Raw genomic sequence first — 25151 nt, forward strand, 5'->3', positions numbered from 1 at the left:
CTTTGGAAGGCAAACAATGAAGGATATTTCAAAGTGCCCCCACACTTAACAGATCGCAGTAAAAAAGATACCACTGAAGAATGTGATGATTCTCTATTTCTCTTGATAATTGTGGTGTAAATGTGGTACCCACAAATAAGTAGCTCACAGCTGATACATAATATAAAACACATACAAAATAGGAGCAGGAGTAGACCTTACTCTACTATTCATTAATTTTGCTGACCTGATTGTTGGCTTTAACACCATTTTCCTGCAAGATCCCTGTAACACATGATTTCCCAAATCAAAAATCTATGTCCGGGGTACAGAAATCCAAAATCTCTCAACCTTTGATGATGTCGCTGAGACTGGAGGACCTAAGTTATATGGAAAGATTGAACAGGCTAGGGCTTTATTCCCTAGAGCATACTGCAGAAGATTCTGGGGAGTTTTAATAGAGGTACACAAAATTATGAAGGGTATTATGGTGAGACCGCACCTAGATTATTGTGTGCTGTTTTGGTCCCCTAATCTGAGGAAAGACACTCTTGCCATAGAGGGAGTACAGAGAAGGTTCACCAGATTGATTCCTGGGATGGCAGGACTTTCATATGAAGAAAGACTGGATCGACTAGGCTTATACTCACTGGAATTTAGAAGACTGAGGGGGGATCTTATTGAAACGTTTAAAATTCTAAAGGGATTGGACAGGCTAGATGCAGGAAGATTGTTTCCGATGTTGGGGAAGTCCAGAACGAGGGGTCACAGTTTAAGGATAAGGGGAAGCCTTTTAGGACTGAGATGAGGAAAAACTTCTTCACACAGACAGTGGTGAATCTGTGGAATTCTCTGCCACAGGAAACAATTGAGGCCAGTTCATTGGCTCTATTTAAGAGGAAGTTAGATATGGCCCTTGTGGCTAAAGGGATCAGGGGGTATGGAGAGGGTACAGGGTTCTGAGTTGGATGATCAGCCATGATCATACTGAATGGTGGTGCAGGTTCGAAGGGCTGAATGGCCTACTCCTGCACCTACTTTCCATGTTTCTATGTAGAGATAGGGTAAATGTAAGCAGTCCTTTTCCACTGAGGTTGGATGTGACTACAACCACAGGTCATGGGTTAAGGGTGAAAGGTGAAAAGTTTAAGGAGCGACAGAGGATGAGAGGTGACCTGATAGAGGGGTATAAGATGATGAGAGGCATCGATCATGTGGATAGTCAGACGTTTTCCCCCAGGGCTGAAATGGCTGCCACAAGAGGGCACAGGTTTAAGGTGCTGGGGATTAGGTATAGAGGAGATGTCAGGGTTAAGTTTTTTATGCAGAGAGTGGTGAGTGCGTGGAATGGGCTGCCGGCAACAGTGGTGGAGGCGGATACGATAGGGTCTTTTATGAGACTTTCAGATAGGTACATGGAGCTTAGAAAAATAGAGGGCTATGGGTAACCCTAGTAATTTTAAGGTAGGGACATGTTCGGCACAACTTTGTGGGCCAAAGGGCCTGTATTGTGCTGTGGGTTTTCTATATCTCTATGTAAAATGACGAGAAACTTCTTCACTCAGAGGGTCGTGAGAGTGTGGCACAAGCTGCCAGCACTAGCAGTGCATGCAAGCTTAATTTCAACACTTAAGTGGAGTTTGGATAGGTACATGGATGGTAGAGGATGGAGGGTTGTAGTTGATGGGAGTAGGCAGCTTAAATGGTTCAGAGAATGGGCCAGAGAACCTGTTTCTGTGCTGTACTTCTCTATGATTCTATGACTATCAAAAAAAGTAACTCAGCATTTCAGTTTTAAATGAACCATCTTATATCCTACAACAATTCCCTTCAGTATAGATTTGCCCACTAGGGAAGATGTCTCCCCTTTCAAATCAGCTCCTATTTCAATACTAATACTTCTCATCCTCCTAAACGGGAAACATTTTCCCAAGAGTGGTCTCATCAAAGCTCTGCTGTAGCAAGGCTTCCCTACCCTTTCTACTCTAACCTCTTAAAACAAAGGCCAACATTACATTAATGTTGCAAATTAAATGCTGTGCTTGACATTAATTGCAGTTTTTTGAACATGTACACTCAGATCTCTCTGAAGCGTCCATTAGAGTGACACCACTTCATTCGGCTCTGCTTTAATATTCTTCCTATGAAAGTGAGTCGAAAATTTCCCTGCATTATCCCCCATTAGTCATCATTTTGTCCATTCATTTGTTACATCACCTCCAAATTGCTGAATAACTCCAAACTGAACTTTCAAAGTCATTCAATATAATTTGTACTTGATAGCTGTCTTCAATACAGGATATTGGAAGAAAGCAATAAAGACAAACAAAAGAAAATTGTGTAGAGGGCTTATACACTCAGTGGCCACTTTATTAGGTACACATCCTCATAGTACCCTGAGATTCATTTCCATGCAGGCATTCAGAGTGAATACAATGAAGCCTAATGAGGGGGGGAATCTCATAGAAACATTTTAAATGTTAAAAGACCTGAACAGATTAGATATGGCGAAGTTATTTCCCATGGTAGTGGATTCTAGGACAAGAGGGCACAACTTCAAGATTGAAGAACGCCCTTTTGGAACTGAGATGCACAGAAATTCCTTCAGTCAGAGGGTGGTAAATCTGTGGAATTATTGGATCAGCCCATGATTGAATGGTGGAGCACTCGATGGGCCAAATGGTCTACTTCTATTCCTATATGTTATGGTCTTATGGTCTATGCTCGTTAATGCAAATATCTAAATCAGCCAATCATGTGGCAGCAACTCATTGCATAAAAGCATGCAGGCATGGTCAAGAGGGTCTGTCGTTGTTCGGACCAAACAACAGAATGAGGAAGAAATGGGATCTAAGTGGAATGATTGCTGATGCCTGACAGGGTGGTTTGAGTATCTCAGAAACTGCCGATATCCTGAGATTTTCACGCACAACAGTCTCTACAGTTTACAGAGAATGGTGCGAGAAACGAAAAAGCATCCAACGAGAGGCAGTTCTGTGGGTCTTGTTAGTGAGAGGGGTCAGAGGATAACCACACTTTACAACTGTGGTGTGTACAAGAGCATCTCTGAATACACAATATGTTGAAGCTTGAAGTGAAAGGGCTAAAGCAGCAGAAGACCATGAACATACACTCAGTGGCCACATTATTTCATAGACGAGGTACCTCATAAAAGTGGCTGCTGAGTGTGAAAAATGGGAACAATTCTTTTGATCAACCTAACATGTAGTAGGTGGTGGTCTAGTTCTCTAGCTTTTCAAAAACATTACCTGAATGGTACTTGGTGTATAACCATACTGTTGGTAGCTGTAGCTGTAACTTCCAGTGTACTGATCATACCCCCAATGAGTATAGTAATTCTGGTATGGTTGGTAGTACTGGCTGTAGTTATAAGTATACATCTGGCTGTAGTCGGGTGCCTTCACTACACGATTTCTGAAATTTAAAAACATTTTTACCTGTCACATTACAGTAAAAAGATAGTTCCTGAAAAATAAATATGTGCTTTTAAATTGAGACACAACAACAAATTAGCTTTTAAGCTGTAATTGACAGTAATTATTGCCTCTGAGATTTGGATATAATTTTATTAATTAAGTGTTGTATACTTCAATGGTGTTACATCTGCAAACTTAACTCTTCTACAAAACCTCCATTCTTTATCACTAATGTAAAATGTTCTGGGTCTCTGCACATTAGTGTTAAAGCACTTAGTGAAATCACAGCTTCTTACCACTCCAACTAAAACTAATCATTGTAGATAAGAACTTTTGGGATACGAGTGCATTTGAGTAACACGATGCAATTAATCTAGCGCAGTGTTTTCTACAAGTTGGGCAGCAGGGTGGAGATACGTCTCTACCAAAAGAAGTGCAAGGTGCTCCTTCCCTCCACTAGCCCACAGGTCACCCTTGAGCAAGGGGTAGCACCTGTTTAGCCCCAGATCAGGGCCAGGTGAAGCCATGGGAGCAAGTGGTGGACGGTCGTATGAGCAGGCGGTGCAGATCACAAGTCCTGGTTATACGACCACTGACGCCAGGCAGACAATCTCTGGAGAGTATTGTTAATGGCTGGGGTCACCTGTCTTGTAAAGACACTGCCCAGAAGGCAAACGATTTCAGCAAAAATATTTGCCAAAAACAATCACGGTCATTAATGGAGAAAGGAACAACAGCATGAACTAGGTTTTCCCCTCGGGCATATTAAAGACAGACAAAAGACCATGATTGCCCACGTCAAACAACATGGCACATAACCATGATTCTACAAGTGTTTAGATATAAACATTGCCCCAAACTTTTCTAAAGGACTATTTTAAACTTAATAGTGCAAATAAAAGGTTCAGAAAGATAGTGTAGGAAGTGCAACACCCAACCTTTGTGCTACTTACGTTTTTGGTATTGCTACACTCAGTCTTAAAGCTTTCCCTCCAATGCCAATAGCGCCTTGACACTCAGCAAGTGCACGCTTCTGTTCAGCTTCATCTGAGAACTTCACAAAGCCGTAGCCTCTAAAAAACAAAAGGGGAAAAAAAAGCTGAAAAACATATGAAAAACTGAAAAACCTATGTTTCATTTCTTACCTGAATACTTTGCCTGTGTACGACAGCTTTTGAATTGGTCAACCAAAGTCCCTCGGATATTTTACCATGCACACTTAAATGAAGTTTGAAGTAAATTTATAATCGAAGTGCATATATGCCACCATATACAATCCAGAGATTCATTTTCTTTGGGGGGATACTCAGCAAATCAATAGAATAGTAACTATAACAGGATTAATCTAAGATCAGTCAGGGTGCAGTGGACAACAAACTGTGCAAATGCAAATATAAATAAATAGCTATAAGTAATGAGAACATGAGATAAAGAGTCCTTGAATGTGAGATCATTAGTTGTGGGAACATATCAATGAAGGGGCAAGTGAAGTTGATTGCACGTGGTAATACATAGAATCTCTCTTCCATTATATGCCGGTAATATTAAAACCTGATTCTCATTATATGGGACCAAGTTGGAAATGAATGGGGATTGGATGGGTGAAGAGGACTGAACAAAAAAGAGAAAAGGGTGGCCAAAAGAAGATGGTGCACGTCAGAATTAGAATCAGCTTTAATATCAACAGCATAAGTCGTGAAATTTGTTAACTTTGCAGAGGTAGTACAATGCAAAACATAACATATAAAAAGTACCGTAAATTGTAGTGTGAGTGACAGAGTGAGAGAGAGAGAGAGAGAGAGAGAGAGAGGGTTAAGTTAAATAAGTAGTGCAAAAGCAGAAATAAAAAAGTAGCGAGGTAGTGTTCATGGGTTCAATGTCCATTCAGAAATTATATGGCAGAGGGGAAGAAACTGGTCCTGAATTGCTGAGTGTGTGGCTTCAGGCTTCTGTACTTCCTTCCTGACAGTAGCAATGAGAAGAGGGTATGCCCTGGGTGATGGGGGTCCTTAATGATGGATGCTACCTTCTTGAGGCACTGCTCCCTGAAGATGTCCTGGATACTATGGAGGCTAGTATCCATGATGGACCTGAGTAATCTTACAACTCTCTGCTGCTTACTTTGATCCGGTGCAGTAGCTGGTAACAGCTCAGACTGAAGCAAAGCCCGATGCAAACTCCCAGGCAGTCCTCAAGCCTCAAGTTAAGGCATGTTTCAATATCCTCTCGAATCAAGTAGGCCCAGTAAAACAATTGCTTTCGTTGCACTCAAACTCCATGCGAGGAACATCACACTGCCAACAAATTCAGCCCATGGAATAGGGGGAGCATAATCTTCAGATTTGCATTAGCTAACGAACAGGGAGAACATAAAAACTCCACGGAGTGGTGCTGTAGGCAACACTCACATCACATTGTTGTGGCTAACGTCCAGTGACGGTGATAAACAGCGAGCATTATCTCATATTCTGTCTGTGGCACACTATTCACAGTACCAATGCATTGGTTTGCTCCATCTATACACAATATCATTTAAAATATTTTTTGTTGAGATATCACAAGAAAGGTTATGATCACTCTAGAATATGGATGACATTATTCAAAGAACATTGAACTTAAAACTAATATATTTTTAAAAACTGGTACGTACTTGGAGTTTCCCAGATTGTCCAATACCACTTTCCCTCCTCTACACGTGGGATACTTTTCAACGAAAAACTCATAAAGCATTCCATCATCCACTTCTGGTGTTAAGTCTCCAACAAACAATGAGTATTCAGGACTAGACAAAATATATGAAAAACATTAATCCCCAAGCATTAAATGTGTTTGAAGCATTGACTATGAATATGACCCCAAATACATTAGAGAGAAATTCTGATTAATTTTCTGCAATAACTGTATAGGGTGAAAACATACATAAACATTGTTACTGAATTCCAAACACCTTGCTCCATTAATAATTTTAATTGTTTTGCAGTGTGTTTTAATTCAACTATTGGTTGCTTTCTATGCTTAGATACCGATTGTAACTGTTCACCTCAGCGTATTGCTGATGGTCATCAGAAAATTATGTAGAAATTTGCCATTGCTGAATAAAATCTGCATCGCTTTACACTGGGCGGAGTATGACCACCACCTCAATTTTTCTGTAAATACAACAGCTACTTTTATGCAGGTAAAAATCCTGAGGGAAGTGGAAATATATCCGTAACCTTGAAGACTTTATGAATTTGCAACTTTGGTAAAATGTAATGTGACAAAATGGAATCTGTGAAATCCCATGGTGCTTTGTTAGTTTGAATTGGAGGCTTATAAGTCTGTGTATGTGTTTTATCAAGATGTGTGTTTTATAACAGGATATGTGTGCATTTTATGGCAGGAGGATGTTTTGACAACAGAGAAAAGCAGGACAGGATGCAGCCTCTAAAGACAAGTCAAACAGATGACAAGACCTAGAAACTTTGTGGATAATGGAAGAATGCCATTATGGAATGGAGCAACCTAATTAATTTTGTAGAAGTATAAAAGTGGTTTGTTTGAGCTATAAGATTGAAGCTATTTTCCAGGCGATAATGTGTGGAGGTATCTTCCCTTGGAAATAAATAATAAAATGTGACTATATTTTCATCCACTCTGAATTTGTTTCAGTTTGTTTCTGTGTATTAGAAAACCTAGCTGAATGGTACATTGCAGGGAATTTACAAGGATTTAATCAAACAAATTTGACACCAAATCACAGCAAAAGATGCTGGGGGTGGGGGTAGTAATTAAATGTTTGGTCAAAGAGATTGGCTCTAAGAACAGCCTCAAAGAAGGAGAGAGAAATGTGAAGGCTTGGGGATGGAAATTACAAAGGCTCAGGGCAGATGACTGACCATTTAGGGTAGGGTAAAGGCAGAGATGGATGGGTAAAAGATAAGAATTGGGGGTAAGCTGAGCTGAGGTGAAAATTGGGTTTGGAAGAATTAACAGAAAATCATTCACACTGGCTTGGTGGAACATGATACTGATTAGCAAATGAACCTAGCTGTTCTGAACAAGCAGAGGATGTTGACCACGAGAGCTTGGACTTCTTCTGGAATTAAGAACGACACAGAGAGGAGAGTTTCAACAGCAGTGGGTTGATGAATAGGCACAGGTGAGTGAAACAAGCAAGTCTTCCTAACTGCAAAAATACAGTTAGAAGTTCAGCTCATGTAAATAGGATGCCATGGCTGCAAAATATTTTTACTAGTTCTAGTTCCATCTGAGGCATTTGAGAAAGGACTCAAAATGGTTCAATTTAATATTAGAGAATGTATACAACATACAACCTCAAATCCTTACACATCGTAGACACCCACCAAATGAGAAATCCCAAAGAATGAATGATAGTTATATCTGGACCCAAGCATCTGCTCCCCCAACTTACAGCAGCAGAAGCACCTGATTCCCTTGCCCCTGACACAAACTATGAATTCTGCCTTCCTGAAGTTCAATTGATGGATGCAGACCAAGAGTCTAATAATGTCCTATGACTGCTATTTCCACACAGTTTAATCAGTAAGGAATCTGGTAGGTCACAGTAACAATACGGGGATCCAGAGATAGTGTTGCAGGAACCTCAGGCTTGTCCATGAGGTGCAAGGTTCCTACATGTTTTGTGGATTAAAATAGAAACTGAAATTACAATCATCTCTTTCACATCCCCCTTCCTGATGGTGCTGCCACCTTATCAAACCCTTAATTCTATTTCATTCATTATTGTCATTTCAGCATTTTATTTTGTGCTACTATACTTTAGACCAGTGATTCTCAACCGTTTTTTTGGCCACGGCCCCCTTAGGAAATCTTCTCAGGTTCCAGGGCTCTCCTTTCAAACAGGAATACAACACAAACAGATAGACAGAAAATCATTTATTATTGAACACCAAGAAAACTTGAACATTCCGACATACTGGACAAAACTTAGAAAAAGACTGTATGAAATTAAATATCTATCAGGCCTAATGCGAACCAAGCTAGGTGCTTTTCTGTAAGTTTCATGATATCGGGCTGCAGATTAGACAATGACAGTCAGAGGTCACCTCTTGTTGCAGTATCAATTCTGTTCCTGGATTTTGTCAAGGAAACAACCTTGCAGAATTCACTCTCTACCAAATATGTTGAGGGAAAGGCAACAAAAAAATCTTTGGGCTTTTTCCCACAGTATTGTAAATTTATTCGGCAGATCACTCTTGATCCAAAAATCTTTTTGAAACTGACTGAACTAACTTCTGCCTCAGCTTGGGTGGGTTGTTCTTCAAATGAAGTATGGCGATAGTGGATGCGAGATCCTTCGAATGAACATGTTGACCCGGTGCAGTCTGATTCGCGAATGACTCTGAAGTGAGGCCGTGTGGGAGGAGCTTAAGCAATGAATTTACCAGATGCGCCAAATTCAAACAGTGTGTTGGAAAGATATTATAAACAGGAGGGAAACTACTGACTCCAATGAAGGTTGCTGCTCGGGTATTTCATCTGTTCAGTTACCAGGGCCCCCATAAACACTTAGGGCTCCCCTTCTCACAGTTTTCAGTCTGCGGCCCCCTTCAAATGTTCCAGGGCCCCCACTGAGAATGGCTGCTTGAGACCATTCTGTTATTTTGCATTTGTTGCTATATTTATTGTTGTTGTATTATTAATACTACAGTAGCAGTAATTATACTATGCAGGCTGCAACGTCAAAACAGCAAGCTATTGAGCTCCCATCTTGTTGTGGCAGGAACATTATTTCTCTCTTCCTCATTGGGGACAGAGAGGGCCTGTTGAGATGTTGAAGTGTTGGGAAGGACAGTAGTTTCTGATGGAGTCTAGATCACGGTCTCTGGGGACTTATTACTGCATGGTGTGCGGTGGGGGGGGGTGCTGCTTTCACTGGAGTAATTGGGGGGAGAGGGGAGGGTTGATGCTTTTGCTAATGCTTGTACGTGGGAGAGGGAGAATGGGAGGAGTGCTTTGGGGTTCTAACGTTTTTCTGTCATTCATTCTTTGGGAATTTTTTCTCTGTTTCATGGATGTCTGCGAAGAGTGAGAATTTCAGGTTGTATACTGTAAACATTTGCGATACTAATTGAACCATTGAACTATGTATAATTTGAGCTTCCACAGGCCATGAATTTCATGGCACGCTGGTGTATACAACAATAAAATGAATTTGAAACGATGAGCAAACTGACTACAATAATGTGGTACCAGGAGGTCATTATAGTTGTGGAAGTGAAAAGGAATGTAATGGTGAGACAAGAGACTGGAGATGCTGGAATCTGAAGCAACAAACAATGTGCTGGAGGAACATCTGTGGGGGGAAAGGGATTGTCAATATTTCAAGTCAAAACTTTGTTTTGGGGCGGCATTGTAGGATAATGGTTAGCACAACACTTTACAGTACAGGTGACCCATGCTGAATTCCTACTACTGCCTGGAAGGAGTGACCATGACCATGTGGGTTTCCTTCAGATGCTCCAGTTTCCTCCCACAGTCCAAAGATGTACAAGGTTAATTGGTCATTGTAAATTGTTCTGTGATTAGGTTAGGATTAATTTGGGGGATTGCTGGGCAGCGTGGCTCAAAGGGTCGGAAGAGCCTATTCCGTGCTGAACCTGAATAAATCAATTAATAAATAAAATGATTTATGAATTAATTCCCAAGTCGCATCTCCAAATTCAATGTGTGGCTCAAACATCGTCCTGGGAGAAATGGGCTTCAGTTATGAGATAATGGGGAAAGGGGAAGCTGTTCATTTGGGCTGAGCTTAATTTAAATCAGACTGGGGCCATGTCCTAGCAAATCATGGAATTGAAATGGTTGATTCCAATTGTTCAGGATTTAAACTAAGCAGTGAAGAACATGCTTTAATGAGAGGAAATTTAGCAAGTTAAAGAAAAAGTTGCTGGGTTGGACTTACACAGCGAATGGTAGGGCACTGAAGAGTATGGAAGAACAAAGAGATCGGGGAATACAGGTCCGTAATTCATTGAAAGCAGTGTCACAGGTAGAGCTGTAAAGAAAAGTTTTGGCACATTTGCCTACATAAATCAAAATATTGAGTACAGGAAATGGGATATTATGTTGAAGCTATATAAGAATTTGATGAGATCTAATTTGGTGTATTGTGTGCAGTTTTGGATACCTACCTACAGGAAAGATGTAAATAAGGTTGAAAGAGTACAGGAAACTCCTTCACTCAGAGGGTTGTGAGTGTGTGGAATGAGCTGCCAGCACAACTGGTGCATGCAAGCTCAATTTCAACGATTACGAAAAGTTTGGATAGGTAAATGGATGGTAGGGGTACGGAGGGCTACAGTTCCAGGGCAGTTCAATTGGGAGTAAGCAGTTTAAATGGTTTGGCATGGACTAGATGGGCTGAAGGGCCTGTTTCTATGCTGTACTTTTCTATTGCTCTTAGATATTGAAGGAATATTGGGTTATGGGGTTGGTGAAGGGAAGTGGGACAGAGGTGAAAAATCTGGCATTCTGAAAGCGTTTTTTTGCTTTTATTTCTTGTATTCTCACACTGAGGAAGTGGGCAGGTCTAAAGATCTAGGGCTGCAATATTGTATTGTCAAAGAACTCGAAGAACTTGACATCACTTTCTAGGATGATGCCATCAAGGATGGATCCCTGGTTGACTCTATTAGAAGATGGTGCAAGAAGAACAAAGCGCTTGCTGTGTATTCTTTGGCTATGACTGTGTGCCACGGAATGGAAGCATTCTCTCTTTAGTCTGAAATGCAAGATGGGATGTACTGAGGTGCAAGGCCAGAGGCAATCCCAGTCAGCTGAACAAGAAAGCAGAAAAACTGAAAGAGAATGGCACATTCAGTAATTACAAAAGCCAGAGACAGGGCATGAAGAATGAGAAGATAAAGAACACATTGGTCACAAACTGTGAAAGCCGGACTAAAAACTAGTAGATTCAACATGGGGCGGCATGGTAGCATAGTGGTTAGACAACACTTTACAGTACAGGGAACCCGGGTTCAATTCCCGCCTCCATCTGTAAGGAGTATTACGTTCTCCCTGGGATCGCATGGGTTTCCTTCAGTCTCCTCCCACAGTCCAAAGATGTACCAGTTGGGAGGTTAATTGGTCATTGTAAATAGTCCTGTGATTAGGCTAGGGTTAAAATTGGTGGGTTACTGTGCGGTGCAGCTTGAAGGGCCAGGATTACTCCGTGCTGTACCTCAATCAATCAATAAATAAAGGGTGTCATTTTTAGATTTCATTAGAGCTATTTCATGTCCACTGGCACATGAACATGCAGGCAATGGAGGGGAAAAAAATAACTCGGGTATCTTTGCAGTTAAGCATGGTCCGTGAGTGGTGAGCAATTATGGTGCAGAGGAATACTGTACATGTCTTTATCATGCTTGATGTGCACCGCTGTGGCCCCTATAAGCTGAAATCTGCCCTCTTGAACTGAAGGAAGCCGAAGTGGATCCTGTCCCAAGAGGAATAATGCAGCTGGTAGACAGGAATTCTTTTCAAAGACACAATTAAGAGGAGTATCAACAAATGTAAAAGTTTATAATAAATTACCTGTTATCTGGCTGCTTCCCGTAAGTGGCATAGTTAAGCTTAAATCTTCTGGGCTGCTAGCAAAAAATCAATTTGTTATATGTAGTAACGTTTGACCTTAATTAACAAGTGACATTGCTTATGAGCCTTAAGAATACGGCTAGTATAAGTCTCAGAAAATGACTCTATAAAGTAGTGCAGTAAAACTCAGACAACCTAGCATAGGGGTTCCCAGTCTGGGGTCCACAGACCCCTTGGTTAATGGTAGGGGTCCATGGCATAAAAAAAGGTTGGCAGCCCCTAAGCTAGTATCTGATTTTTGTTTTGGAAGCCTTGATGGTACGGCATCTGACTCACTCTTTAGTCTGGAATGCAAGATGGGGTGTACTGAGGTAGGAGTTCACAATGAGGCAAGGGATTAGCTCTGGACTGGGGGATAGTAGGTATATTAATGCCAGGGTTGGGGTACTCAATGTCAGAAGTCAGAAATGAGGGTAGATTGGTGGCTGAGGTCTAGAATGTTCGTGTATTTCCTGCTCCCTTTAACCTCATGACTTCACTGGAAATTTTATTACACCACTGTGTAACGTATTAAAATAGTGAAATACAAATACCTTATAAAAGGAGACTTATCTAATAGTCTGGAAAATCTGCTAGTCTGACGTACAGAAGTCCTAAAGATAATGAATTGCATATTTATTCTCAATTATGTTTACCTGCTACCATCACTTAGTTCTCTGTCAGTGGCCTCATACAGCTTTCAATCTCAGCTTACACCTCTCACGTCAGAACTCGCTCTACGCCTTCATTTCAGTGTCTGCCTTCTGGAATCTTCCTGAAATACTCCGTTTCTCTTGCTTTAACAGGAGTTTAATTTCACCCCTTGCTTCAGAAGCCTTCCCTTCAACACCTTGCTACTAAGATTTTCCTTGTGTATATTGCATTTATTTAGGCCTTGGAATTATAAGGTATGGAAGTGCTGCTATATAAATAAAAATTACAATGTGATGCTGAAATCTCATCTGATGCCCTATTTATTTCCAAATTTGTTCATTAAATATCAAATCTTAGAGCAAAATATGAAACAGAGGGCTAGAATTGCAAAGTTACATTCATGGAGAGACACATTACAGAGAGCCCAGTAAGTCCATGCTGACGATCAACCAGACACTTACATTAATTCTACACTAATTTTATCTTTTTTTTAATTACATTCTCTCCACGTTATTATTAACCTGAGAGAACACTACTCACCCTCACAATAGGGGCTATTACAGTAGTCAATTAGCATTTCAAAACTAAAATAAAATATACTGGGTATATTTAGCATGTTTAGTCACACCTGTGGGAAGAGAAAGAGTCAATGCTGCCAGGCCAAGGATCCGTGCACGTCTCTGACCTGTAGCACTGACTCTTGTTTCTCAACCTGGCAATGCAACCTAACCTGCTGTGTATTTCCAGAAATTTCTCTTTCATTTTTAGGCTTCCAGTTTTTTCCTGATTTTCAATTACCTGTCATGTCTTGCAAACTCTGAATAGGCAACGTCCAGAACTGAACCCAGCTCTCTTGTAACGCAGTTCTATTAGCAGCGTCACATTGCAATACTGTCTGTGCAATAATTGTGTGACAGGCATGTCCTTTAACAAGTCTTACCATAAGTTAGCTAAATTAGCCAATCTAAACAGATCAGTGTCGGGTGGATAGAAGAATATTCTTTAGGTATTAAAACACCCAACTGCCAAAACATAAATTCAGACGATCCAAATACATTTTACAAACTAAAGTAACATCACCCAGTAGTTTTGTTGAATTGATTTCTCTTTTCTTACACAATGCTATCCCCTTCTTTAACACTTTGACCAAAATACTTACAGGTGAGGCACCTGGAAGTTTTTTCCCGTTAATCTTCAGCAGACATCGTTCTGCAGTAGCCTGGTCTGCGAACTCCACAAAGCAGTAACCTGCTGGTGTCCTGAATGGGAGAGAATTGTCAAAAAGTGAACAATTCATGGTACACCATGACCAAAAAATGTTATCAACTATTAGATTACATGAGATTATATAAAATATGGAACAAATAATGCAATATTCAAGAGGAACTAATTATCAGCTTAATCATTTATAATTTGTTAGGATTTGCCACACGCAATAAGAAAGAAAGGATTTATATTGATAAGTTGTCAGGTCATATAGTGTTTCCCAATCAATTAATTATTTTGCTACTATTGCAACGTAGGAAGAAGCAGCTACCAATTCATACTCTTACAAAGACGGTTCAGTCATTCCAGTGGCCCAGTCTGCAGCAGGAGCAGAACATGGCGAGGAGGTTTCTCGCAGGAAGGCCGTACTAGTTTAAAATGAGAGTTTCACAGGAGTTTGGTGTCATTCCGGCGGCCCAGTCAGTGGCGGGAGCAGCTCAGAGATGAGTAAATAGAAGTACAGAAGGGACAAGCGGAGCAGACCAGTGGTGAGAGTGGGAGTATCAGGCTTTGGCTTAGAAGAGGCATCAACTCCGGGTAAGTTGGCCATGTAAGCTCCTGTTAAGTTTTCCTTTTACCTTACTGTGCCAGGGGTACCTTGTGTAGTTCAAATGGCCATTGTGTGTTCTTCATGCCAGATGCTGGAGTCCTGGGAGGCACAGTCTCCCAGGGAATGACATCTGTGTGAAGTGCATCCAGCTGCAGCTCCTTAAATTCTGTATTAGGAATCTGGAACAGCAGCTGGATGACCTTTGTCTTGGACAGGAGAGTGAGATAATTGATCAGAGTGACAGGGAAGTTGCAGCGGGCAAGTATCTGGGTGACACTCGGCTGAAACGGAAATGTGAATAGGCAGTCAGCGCCAACCACCCCTGTGGCCATTCCCCTCAAAAATAAGTATACCACCTGGATACTGTTGTGAGGGATGTTGTGCAGGAGTAAGGGTAAGCCAAATGGTCCTTCATTCCAGCTTCATCATTCAATTAAATCTAACCTTCAAAGCCAGTTTCAACTTTTCAGACCACTCCCCAATCTTTGCTTTTCTTTTGATCCAAAGATCTACCTATCTGAGCTTTGGATATACTTAAAGGCTCAGCATACAGATCCCTCTTTAGAGTATTCCAAAGTTCAATGTTAGAAGTAAATTTATTATCAAAGTACATATACGTCACCATATACAACCCTGAGATTCATTTTCTTGCCGGCAATTACAGTAAACGCAAGAAGCACAATAGAAAGACTGTACGCAACAGGATGGACAAACATCTAGTGCACAGAAGAAAACAAACCATAAATACAAATAGAAAAAATTAATAATAAATAGAGTACGTGAGATGAAGAGTCCTTGAAAATGAGTCCATAGGTTCAGTGATGGGGAAAGTGAAGTTGAGTGAAGTTATTCCTTTTGGTTCATGAGCCTGATGGTTGAGGGGTAATAACTGCTCATGAACATGAAATGTATTTATAGGTCTTTGTTCCTCATTGTAACCTATTTTCAAGGTTTCATCTGTTAAAGCACTACCCTTCCCTCATTGAATGCTGTCTTATCAAACTTTGTTCAGATCCCAGTACAAAATCTCTTAACTTGTAATGGTTTGACGCAAATTAGCATTCATGAGTGAATTAGGTAAAAAAAACTATCAAACAATTTTTAATCTTCTGTATTACATGACATATGCATGTATTTATACAAAAATTGTAATATGTGTGAACTAAAGAATGCTTTGTGTTAAGATAATTTAATCCTTCACTTTGAAAATCCCATCAGAAGTTTCCCATGTGTGTAATTGCAACAAGCAATTTACTAGTCAGAACCCTGAATTAAGATATTCATCTTGATCTTAATGGCTGGGTTCTATTTCTATCCCTCCTGGCCAGGAATTACATCATATTTGTTAAGCCCTATGTAGCACCATGGTCTTGAAATACGTTGTCTCATTTTTACTGTGTACTGTACCAGCAGTTATGGTCAATATGACAATAAAAAGTGACTTGACTTGACTTGAAATCAAAGCCTTGTTTTACCAGAGATCATGTCATATTCTTCTTCAGACAGCCTAGGAGTAATATCCTCAATTATTCCTCATAAACTAACCCCTTGATCCCAGGCATCTATCTAATAAACCTTCACTGGACTAATTAACATCGTTCTGGGCAGAAGGAATCAATGTGTGTGCCAAACTTTACAACACAGCTAACAACACTTGTGATTCATTACTTATTTAGCAGATTCTAGATTGTAAAACGTACAATTCAAGGGGACATAAAAATCTCCCAGAACCTATGAACCGTTCAATTTACATTAGAAATTGGTTAATGCCCAACTGCTGTCAGCAGACTCAGAATATGTGGATTTAAAGTCTACAGATTCGAGCACAAAAATTTAACCTATTTTAGTACATTTCCTAGTGTGTGTTTGTCTAGTTAGAAATACTGTTGTTTTGAAGAGATGTCAAACCCGAGTTCCATTTCTCTATCCACTAAACACAGAACTGTGCAAAAGTCAGGCACATATATTTGGCTTGGATACCCGTGACTTTTGTACAATACTGTGGTAATTTGCACGGTACTGTATTGTACTATACAGATGCCACCAAAAAAAAATCATGACATATGTGAGTGATGATAAACCTGATTCTGATATGGGTCTTTACGGTGGACTGAGTGGGAAGGGGGCAGGGAGAGGGGAATCACAGTTGGGAAAAGGGGAAGGGAGAGGAAAGCACCAGAGAGACATACACCAATTGTTTAGAATCAAACGACCTTGCCTGATGACTCAGGGCTGGGTGCGTCAACACCTGCACCACCCTCATCACTGGCACTCCTTCTCTGCCACCTGTCCCACATTCCTCCAGCGGCGCACCACCCTCACCATTCCCAGAATCCTTTGCTCCTGCCAGATTTACAAACACGCTCTCCGCTCCATGTAGACAAATACAGTACTGTGCAGAAGTCTTTGGCACCCTAGCTATATACATGGCATATGCCCAAGATTTTTGCACAGGGCTGTACATATCCATTTACAAATTTTGGGAGAACATTTGAAGAACAGTGGATTTCTCTCAGAGTCCTAACCTACATCAAAATAACCTCTTATAGCTTGTATAATTGCTGTTTGTGGAACTCGTCCAAAATTGGGTGTTATATTGCCCCAAGTTAGGAATGTGCCTACATGCCATTTGGTGTTTAATAAGTACTTTATTGATTCCAAGTGGGAGGTTATTTCACTACTTCAGCAACATTTAAAATCACAATTAGCAACAATAATAAATATAATAATAACATTAACTAAGAATAAAGTGCAGAATAATAGCATACACAATAATAATTTACAATAATAGGAGTTGAAGTGTTTTGGAGAGTAATGAAAAGAAACTTCCTCATTAAAAGAAAATTTTAGAAGTTCAATGTTCTAAGTAAATTTATTATTAAAGAACCTATATATCACTACAGGCAGTCCCCGGGTTACGTACGAGTTCTGTTCCCTAGTCCATCTTTAAGTCGGATTTGTACATAAGTCGGAACAAGTACATCCGGTATTATTTAGCGTCAGTTAGTCAAACATTTGTCTTAGTCTATAGTATATATTTTACCTTTCTATGCATATAAAACACTTAAGAAACGTATGCATTCCAATAATTAATCCACTGTGTTGCTTAGTAATAATTGTAGCTTTCATTGGGGCAGGGCCATTCACATGCTCCATTATTCTCACTTTATCCTTTAAAATTGTTCTGATCGTTGACTAACTGTAACCTAATGTTTTTCCAATGACCGATGGCATTTCACCGCTTTCCAAGCGCTTTATTATTTTCACTTTATTTTCAATCGCGATCGCTTCCCATCAATGGAACAGAAGCACTGTGGGCGGTGGGTCCCAAGCTGCGCTGGCTCCCGAGGTCCGCTGGGTCCTAAGGACCACCGCTCTGCGATGGGACAAGTGGGGGCTGCGCTGGGTTTGGGTATTCGATCCTCCACAATATTCCGCGTGGGAATTTAAACTGGAGGTGGCAGTGTTTTTTTTTACGAGGTCGAGTTGCGAGCTCAACATCAAACCAGCACGGATGATACGGGAGTCACTGGATCAACATCAACCCGGCACGGGAGTGGTCTGTCACTGGATTGAACTTGAGCCCGGTGCTGATCTCACTGCGCCACCAGCCGACCAGAACGGGGTGGGGCGGGCGGGGTCAGGGTGAATCTTACTAAGAAAATTTTAAGCCAAATACAAAGTTAAACACTCAACACAGTGTCAACGCAACAACTTAAAATGGCGGACGGCATCGCAATCCGACTTAAAATGGCAGACGGCGTTCTCCTTCCTCGATTCGTAAGTACGAGTTGTCCATAAGTCGGATGTTCATAACTCGGGGACTACCTGTATATACAACCCTGAGATTAATTTTCTTGCGGACACACTCGATAAATCCACAACAGAATCAATGAAAGAACGGACCAACTTTGGTGCTCAACGAGAATGCAAAAGACAACGAACTGTGCAAACACAAAGAGAAAGAAATAATAATAGATAGATAAATAAGCAATAAATATCAAGAACATGAGATGAAGAGTCCTTAAAATGGGTCCATAGGTTATGGGAACATTTGGGGGCAGCACGGCAGCATAGTGGTTAACACAATGTTTTACAGTACAGGTGACCAGAGTTCAATTCCTGTTGCTGTCTGTAAGGAGTTTATACACTCACTCCATGACGACAAAGGTTTCCTCCGAGCGCTCTGGTGTCCTCCCACTGTCCAAAGACCTACCTGTTGGTAGGTTAACTTTAATTGCAAATTGCCCCAGGATTAGGCTCAGATTAAATCGGGGATTGTTGAGTGCAGTGGCTTGAAGGCCAAAAGGGCCTATTCCAATAAATAAATTTCAATGATGAAGTGAAGTTGTCCCTTTTGGCTCAAGTGGTTGATAGCTGAGGGGTAATAACAATTCCTAAACCTTTAGTTAATTTTATTAATGCTTTTATAGCAACTGTCTCAGCTTTCCAATACGTACTCTTAAGCTTTATTGTTCTAAATTATTCCCTTTTGTGGTAGCTCCACATGCTCACCTTCACTGGGATTTTGCCCAATTAGATAATGTTGATGAAACATTAAAAAAAAATCAATAAATTTCAGATCGCTCCAAGATTCTAATATTTCAAGAAATAATTTATTCACAAGATAGAACTGTTCTTACCCGGTCACCCGGTTGCGGATGATTTTTACACTCATTACAGTCTCACCCATTGTGGCAAACGCCCTCGAGATGAAATTTTCATCCATGTAATTTTCCAACTGCAAAAAAAGTAAAGAATTAGGCCAATGTTATTTCAGTGTCTAACAAATGACTTAAACATTAAATTTATATTTAGTAGTTTCAATTTTGGATGGTTTTTGATTAATGATGAATTATTCCAGTTAAAGTCAGCAGGGGTGCAGGTGGTTATTGAATATAAGAATGGGCTTCTCTTTTCAATATCTTGATTTTTTAAATGTCTCCATGGAAACTCAGCTGCGTGGATTCAGAAATTTTGCCTGCAGAAGGGAGAGAGTGGTGATAGGTGGAGTGTATTCTGCTTTGAAGTGGGTGACCAGTGGGTTCTGCAAGGATCTGTTCAGGGACCCTTGGACTTTGTGATTTTTATAAATGACCTGGATGAGGAAGTGGAAGACTGCAATGACGCGAAGGTTGGAGGAATTGTCGATGGTGTTGCAGATCGTCGCAGGTTACAATGAGACACTGACAAAGTCCAGAGTTGGGCAGAGAAGTGGCAGATAGAGTATGATCGAAAAAATGTGAAGAGATACATGTTGAAAAATCAAACTTGAAGTCAGAGTACAAGATTAATGTCAGGATTCTTAGCATTGTGAAGTAACAGAGGAATTTTGGTGGGGGATTCTCCTGAGAAAACCCATTTAATTTTCTCCACTTCCACACCTCTAACAAACATGTTTCTGCATTTAGGTGGAAATGGCCATTCTACTCCAGGGCCTCTCAATCCTGATCGTAATCATTTGGCAAGAACCATGCAACTGTGATCTGCCTTTCCCCACCCTGCTGTAAACTCCATGCATTCCCACATCTAAAATGAAGGAGCATGAATTAAAGTCCAAAACACGAGGCTATATGGTGCTTTAGAGTTTCTTAAAATTTCCAAATAGCTGACTTAAATGCCTTTACTTTCAACCATAAACTAAGCAGCCAGGTGGTACATTAGAACATTACAATAATTGTGAATCAACAAGTTACCTGTCATTCTCTTAAGTTGAGAAAGGTAAGAAACGTAGAAAATAGGTGCAGGAGTAGGCCATTTGGCCCTTCGAGCCTGCACTGCCATTCAGTATGATCATGGCTGATCATCCAACTCAGAACCCTGTACCTGCTTTCTCTCCATACCCCCTCATCCCTTTAGCCACAAGGGCCATATCTAACTTCCTCTTAAGAAGATCTACTCAGATATATTTTGAGAAAGGACATGGTGATAATACTCTACAGCAACAATTCAGCAAACAAGGCTCTGAACTCCACTATGACAATTACATAAACGGAACTAACTTACAAAAAAAAAGTCACTGTTGTAAAAAATCAAACAAGTTCACTAATATCCTTACCCCCAACTGTACGGTTGGCAATTTTGTTCTGGAATTTAGTGGTTGACATCTATAAATTTACTGATGACACAGCTATTGTTGGCAGAATTTCAGATGGTGATGAGGGGGTGTACAGAAGCGAGACAGATCAGCGGGTTGAGTGGCGTTGCAGCAACAACCTTGCACTCAACATCAGAAAGACGTTACTGTGGACTTCAGGAAGGGAAGTCAAAGGAACATACACCAGTCCTCATAGAGGGATCAACAGTGGAAAGGGTGAGGAGCTTCAAGTTCCGAGGTGTCAAGATCTCTGAGGATCTATCCTGGACTCAACATATTGATGCAGTTACAAAGAAGGCATCAGCAGCTATATTTCATTAGGAGTTTGAGGAGATTTGGTATGTCACCAGTAACTCCCACACATTTCTACATACGTACTGTGGAGAGCATTCTAGCTGGTTGCATCTCCGTCTGGTATGGAAGGGCCACTGTACAGGATCGGAAAAGGCTACCATAAGTTGTAAACTCAGCCAGCTCCATCATGGGCACTAGCCTCCTTCACATCAAGGACACCTTCAAAAGGCGGCATCCATCTGTAAAGACCCCCATCACCCAGGACCAGTCCTTTTATCATTACTAACATCAAGGAGGAGGTGCGGGAGCCTGAAGGCACATATTCAACGTCTCAAGAACAGCTTCTTCCCCTCCGCCATCAGATTTTTGAATGGACAATGAACACATGAGCATTACCTCACTTTTATTTTGCTTTTTGCACTACTTAACATTTTATATATATATTTCTTATTGCAATTTATAGTTTTTATCAATAGGCATTGCAATGTACTCTGCCACAAAACAACAAAGTTCACAACAAGTAGTGATATTTAACCTGATTGTGATTCTGACTTTGTATAGGTTGACCCAGTTGGTGGAAACTTTGCCTTACAACACCAGAGGCCAAAGTTCAAGCCTGATCTCAGGTCCCGTCTGTGTCGAGTTCACAGGCTCCCCGAGACTGCATATGTGTTTCCTTTGGGTGCTCCGTTTTCCTCGCACATCCTAAAGATGTGTGGGTTGGTTGGTTAGTTGGCCATGGTAAATTAACGCTATAGTGTTGGCAAGTGGTAGCATGATTTTATGAAAATGTAGGAAGAATAAAAAAGGATTACTGTAGGGTTACAATAAACGATAATTTGTGTGGAGCTAGTAGGTTGAAATGTTTGTCTCTGTGCTAATCTCTCTGTGATTATAGTGGCCTGACAAGCTACATCAGGATGTAGCTAAAAAGGCTGGCCATGGCTATTTTTAAACTGCAGACCCTCTGGATTAACTGCTGTGACATTTTTTGCATTAGCCATCCTCTAACTTCTGAGAGAGAGTGATACTGTATGGAGTCAGTCGAACTTCTTTTTAAAGAAAGCTTATGCAAGATAGTACTGTATTGGGAACCCTCACGTTTATGTGACCCGGTGCTAAATCTGCAACAGATTACTAGGTGGGCAGAGAAAACAGTGGATTTATTTCTTTAGTTCAACTCTGATAATCCACTATCCAACCATTCAGAGATCCCAATGGTGAAGCATCTGGTTTACCAAACATTTTCAATTGCCATTAACGAGGTCCTAGCTTCCTGAGAATTTATCAGGGTCCAGGGTTCTTTCCCCAACATCCCCATGACCCGGTGTTCACCCTCTCCTACTCCCACTTGCCATAGCCCCAGGTTTCTCTTCTCCCTCCTCCACTTACTGGGATCCAGATTCCCCTCTCCCACCTACTGGGATCCAGATTCTCCCTTTCCTTCTCCCACCTACTGGGATCCAGATTCTCCCTTTCCTTCTCCCACTTACAAGGATCCATCTATCCCTCTTTTTCCCTCTCCCTCTCACTTGGATCCAGTTTTCTCCTCTCCCTCTTACTGGGATCAGGGTTCCCCCACTCCCACCTACTGAGATCCAGATTCTCCCTTTCCTTCTCCCACATACTGGAATTGGGCTACCCCTCTCTTTTTCCTTCTCCCTCTCATGGATCCGATTCCCCCTCTCCCTTGGATCCGGATTCACCCCGTTCCTCTCACTTGGATCCGGATTCCCCCTCTCTCTCTCACTTGGATCCAGATTCACCTTCTCCCTTGCACTGGGATCCGGATTCCCACTCCCTCTTGGACCTGGATTTCTCCCCTCCCTCTTACTGGGATCAGGGTTCCCTCAATCCCACCTACTGAGATCCAGATTCTCCCTTTCCTTCTCCCACTTACTGGAATCGGGCTACCCCTCCCTTTTTCCCTCTCCCTCTCACAGGGATCTGGATTTCTCCTCTCCCTCTTACTGAGGTCCGGGTTTCAGCTCTCTCACTGCCACACCCCCATGGCCCCGGATTCTCCCCTCTCCCCCTCCTACCCGCCGGGGCCCCGGGTTTCTCCTCTCCCCCTCCTACCCGCCGGGGCCCCGGGTTTCTCCTCTCCCCCTCCTACCCGCCGGGGCCCCGGGTTTCTCCTCTCCCCCTCCTACCCGCCGGGGCCCCGGGTTTCTCCTCTCCCCCTCCTACCCGCCGGGGCCCCGGATTCCCCCCTCTCCCCCTCCTACCCGCCGGGGCCCCGGGTTTCTCCCTCTCCCCCTCCTACCCGCCGGGGCCCCGGGTTTCTCCTCTCCCCCTCCTACCCGCCGGGGCCCCGGATTCCCCCCTCTCCCCCTCCTACCCGCCGGGGCCCCGGATTCCCCCCTCTCCCCCTCCTACCCGCCGGGGCCCCGGGTTTCTCCCTCTCCCCCTCCTACCCGCCGGGGCCCCGGATTCCCCCCTCTCCCCCTCCTACCCGCCGGGGCCCCGGATTCCCCCCTCTCCCCCTCCTACCCGCCGGGGCCCCAGGTTTCTCCTCTCCCCCTCCTACCCGCCGGGGCCCCAGGTTTCTCCTCTCCCCCTCCTACCCGCCGGGGCCCCGGATTCCCCCCTCTCCCCCTCCTACCCGCCGGGGCCCCGGGTTTCTCCCTCTCCCCCTCCTACCCGCCGGGGCCCCGGATTCCCCCCTCTCCCCCTCCTACCCGCCGGGGCCCCGGATTCCCCCCTCTCCCCCTCCTACCCGCCGGGGCCCCGGGTTTCTCCTCTCCCCCTCCTACCCGCCGGGGCCCCGGGTTTCTCCTCTCCCTCTCCTACCCGCCGGGGCCCCGGGTTTCTCCTCTCCCCCTCCTACCCGCCGGGGCCCCGGATTCCCCCCTCTCCCCCTCCTACCCGCCGGGGCCCCGGATTCCCCCCTCTCCCCCTCCTACCCGCCGGGGCCCCGGGTTTCTCCCTCTCCCCCTCCTACCCGCCGGGGCCCCGGATTCCCCCCTCTCCCCCTCCTACCCGCCGGGGCCCCGGATTCCCCCCTCTCCCCCTCCTACCCGCCGGGGCCCCGGATTCCCCCCTCTCCCCCTCCTACCCGCCGGGGCCCCGGGTTTCTCCTCTCCCCCTCCTACCCGCCGGGGCCCCGGATTCCCCCCTCTCCCCCTCCTACCCGCCGGGGCCCCGGGTTTCTCCTCTCCCCCTCCTACCCGCCGGGGCCCCGGGTTTCTCCTCTCCCCCTCCTACCCGCCGGGGCCCCGGATTCCCCCCTCTCCCCCTCCTACCCGCCGGGGCCCCGGATTCCCCCCTCTCCCCCTCCTACCCGCCGGGGCCCCGGATTCCCCCCTCTCCCCCTCCTACCCGCCGGGGCCCCGGGTTTCTCCCTCTCCCCCTCCTACCCGCCGGGGCCCCGGGTTTCTCCTCTCCCCCTCCTACCCGCCGGGGCCCCGGATTCCCCCCTCTCCCCCTCCTACCCGCCGGGGCCCCGGGTTTCTCCTCTCCCTCTCCCTCTCAACTCACTGCAGGATCGCCGCAACTTTACCGGCGTGGCGTCATTTGCAGAAGTGTGTGTAGAATCACTCGGTTCCCCGAAAGGCCCGAGACCGGTAGATGGAGGGGGTGCGTGTCCGTGACCCGGCTTTGCCCGGGCGGGCGGGCGGGCAGGAGGACGCGGCTCCTGCGGTGGGAGGGAGGGAGGGAGCCCTGGCAACGCGGCGCCCTCCCCTCCCCTCCCGCCCCACTCACATCGCCCATCCACAGGCTCCGCGACATCTTCCTCTCAACCGACCCTCGGCCCGATGAAATACATTTAACGGCCTCGGTCACCCGCTCCGCCTTCCGCCCGAACGCCGATGCAGTGACGCCCGCCTGCCCGCTCCTTCCACCCCTATGCCCGCCCCCACCGGCGCGCACAGCGCCACCTGCCGCAGCGGAGGACCCGCCCCGGACGAGCGCGGCGACTGCACGGGGCAGGCTGACCGAATGGCCGGGTAGTGAGTGGATGCTGTATTCAGAGTTTTCCCAAGTCAAGTCACTTTTTATCGTCATTTCAGCCCTAACTGCTGGTACAGTACACAGTCAAAACGAGAAAACGTTTTCCAGGACCATGGTGCTACATGAAGCAATACAAAAACTACACTGAACTCCGTAAAACAACACAGAAACTACACTGAACTCCGTAAAACAACACAGAAACTACACTGAACTCCGTAAAACAACACAGAAACTACACTAGACTTACAGACCTACCCGAGACTGCATAAAGTGCAGTAAACAGTTCAGGCATTACAATAAATAATAAACAAGACAATGG

The 25151-nt window shown here is 43.7% G+C and overlaps 1 protein-coding gene across 4 annotated transcripts in view; it reads right to left on the reverse strand.

Annotated features, from left to right (window-relative positions):
• LOC132380485 (tRNA selenocysteine 1-associated protein 1-like) overlaps positions 1-24743 on the reverse strand; it is a 42921-nt gene extending 18178 nt beyond the window's left edge. For 2 of the 4 annotated variants that reach the window (XM_059949325.1, XM_059949327.1), the window contains exons 1-7: positions 24584-24743; positions 19131-19228; positions 13831-13930; positions 11979-12034; positions 6067-6198; positions 4370-4489; positions 3249-3414 (exon numbers count right to left, since the gene is read on the reverse strand). In XM_059949325.1, the coding sequence (XP_059805308.1) occupies positions 3249-3414; positions 4370-4489; positions 6067-6198; positions 11979-12034; positions 13831-13930; positions 19131-19228; positions 24584-24610 (699 nt within the window). In that variant the 5' untranslated portion in view covers positions 24611-24743. Of the gene's footprint in view, positions 1-3248; positions 3415-4369; positions 4490-6066; positions 6199-11978; positions 12035-13830; positions 13931-19130; positions 19229-24358; positions 24485-24583 lie in introns of those variants that run through there. The other 2 variants (XM_059949326.1, XM_059949328.1) reach the window with 2 other exon arrangements.
• Positions 24744-25151: the final 408 nt, after the last annotated feature.

This window comes from Hypanus sabinus, chromosome 24, assembly GCF_030144855.1.
Source record: "Hypanus sabinus isolate sHypSab1 chromosome 24, sHypSab1.hap1, whole genome shotgun sequence".
NCBI lineage: Eukaryota > Metazoa > Chordata > Chondrichthyes > Myliobatiformes > Dasyatidae > Hypanus > Hypanus sabinus.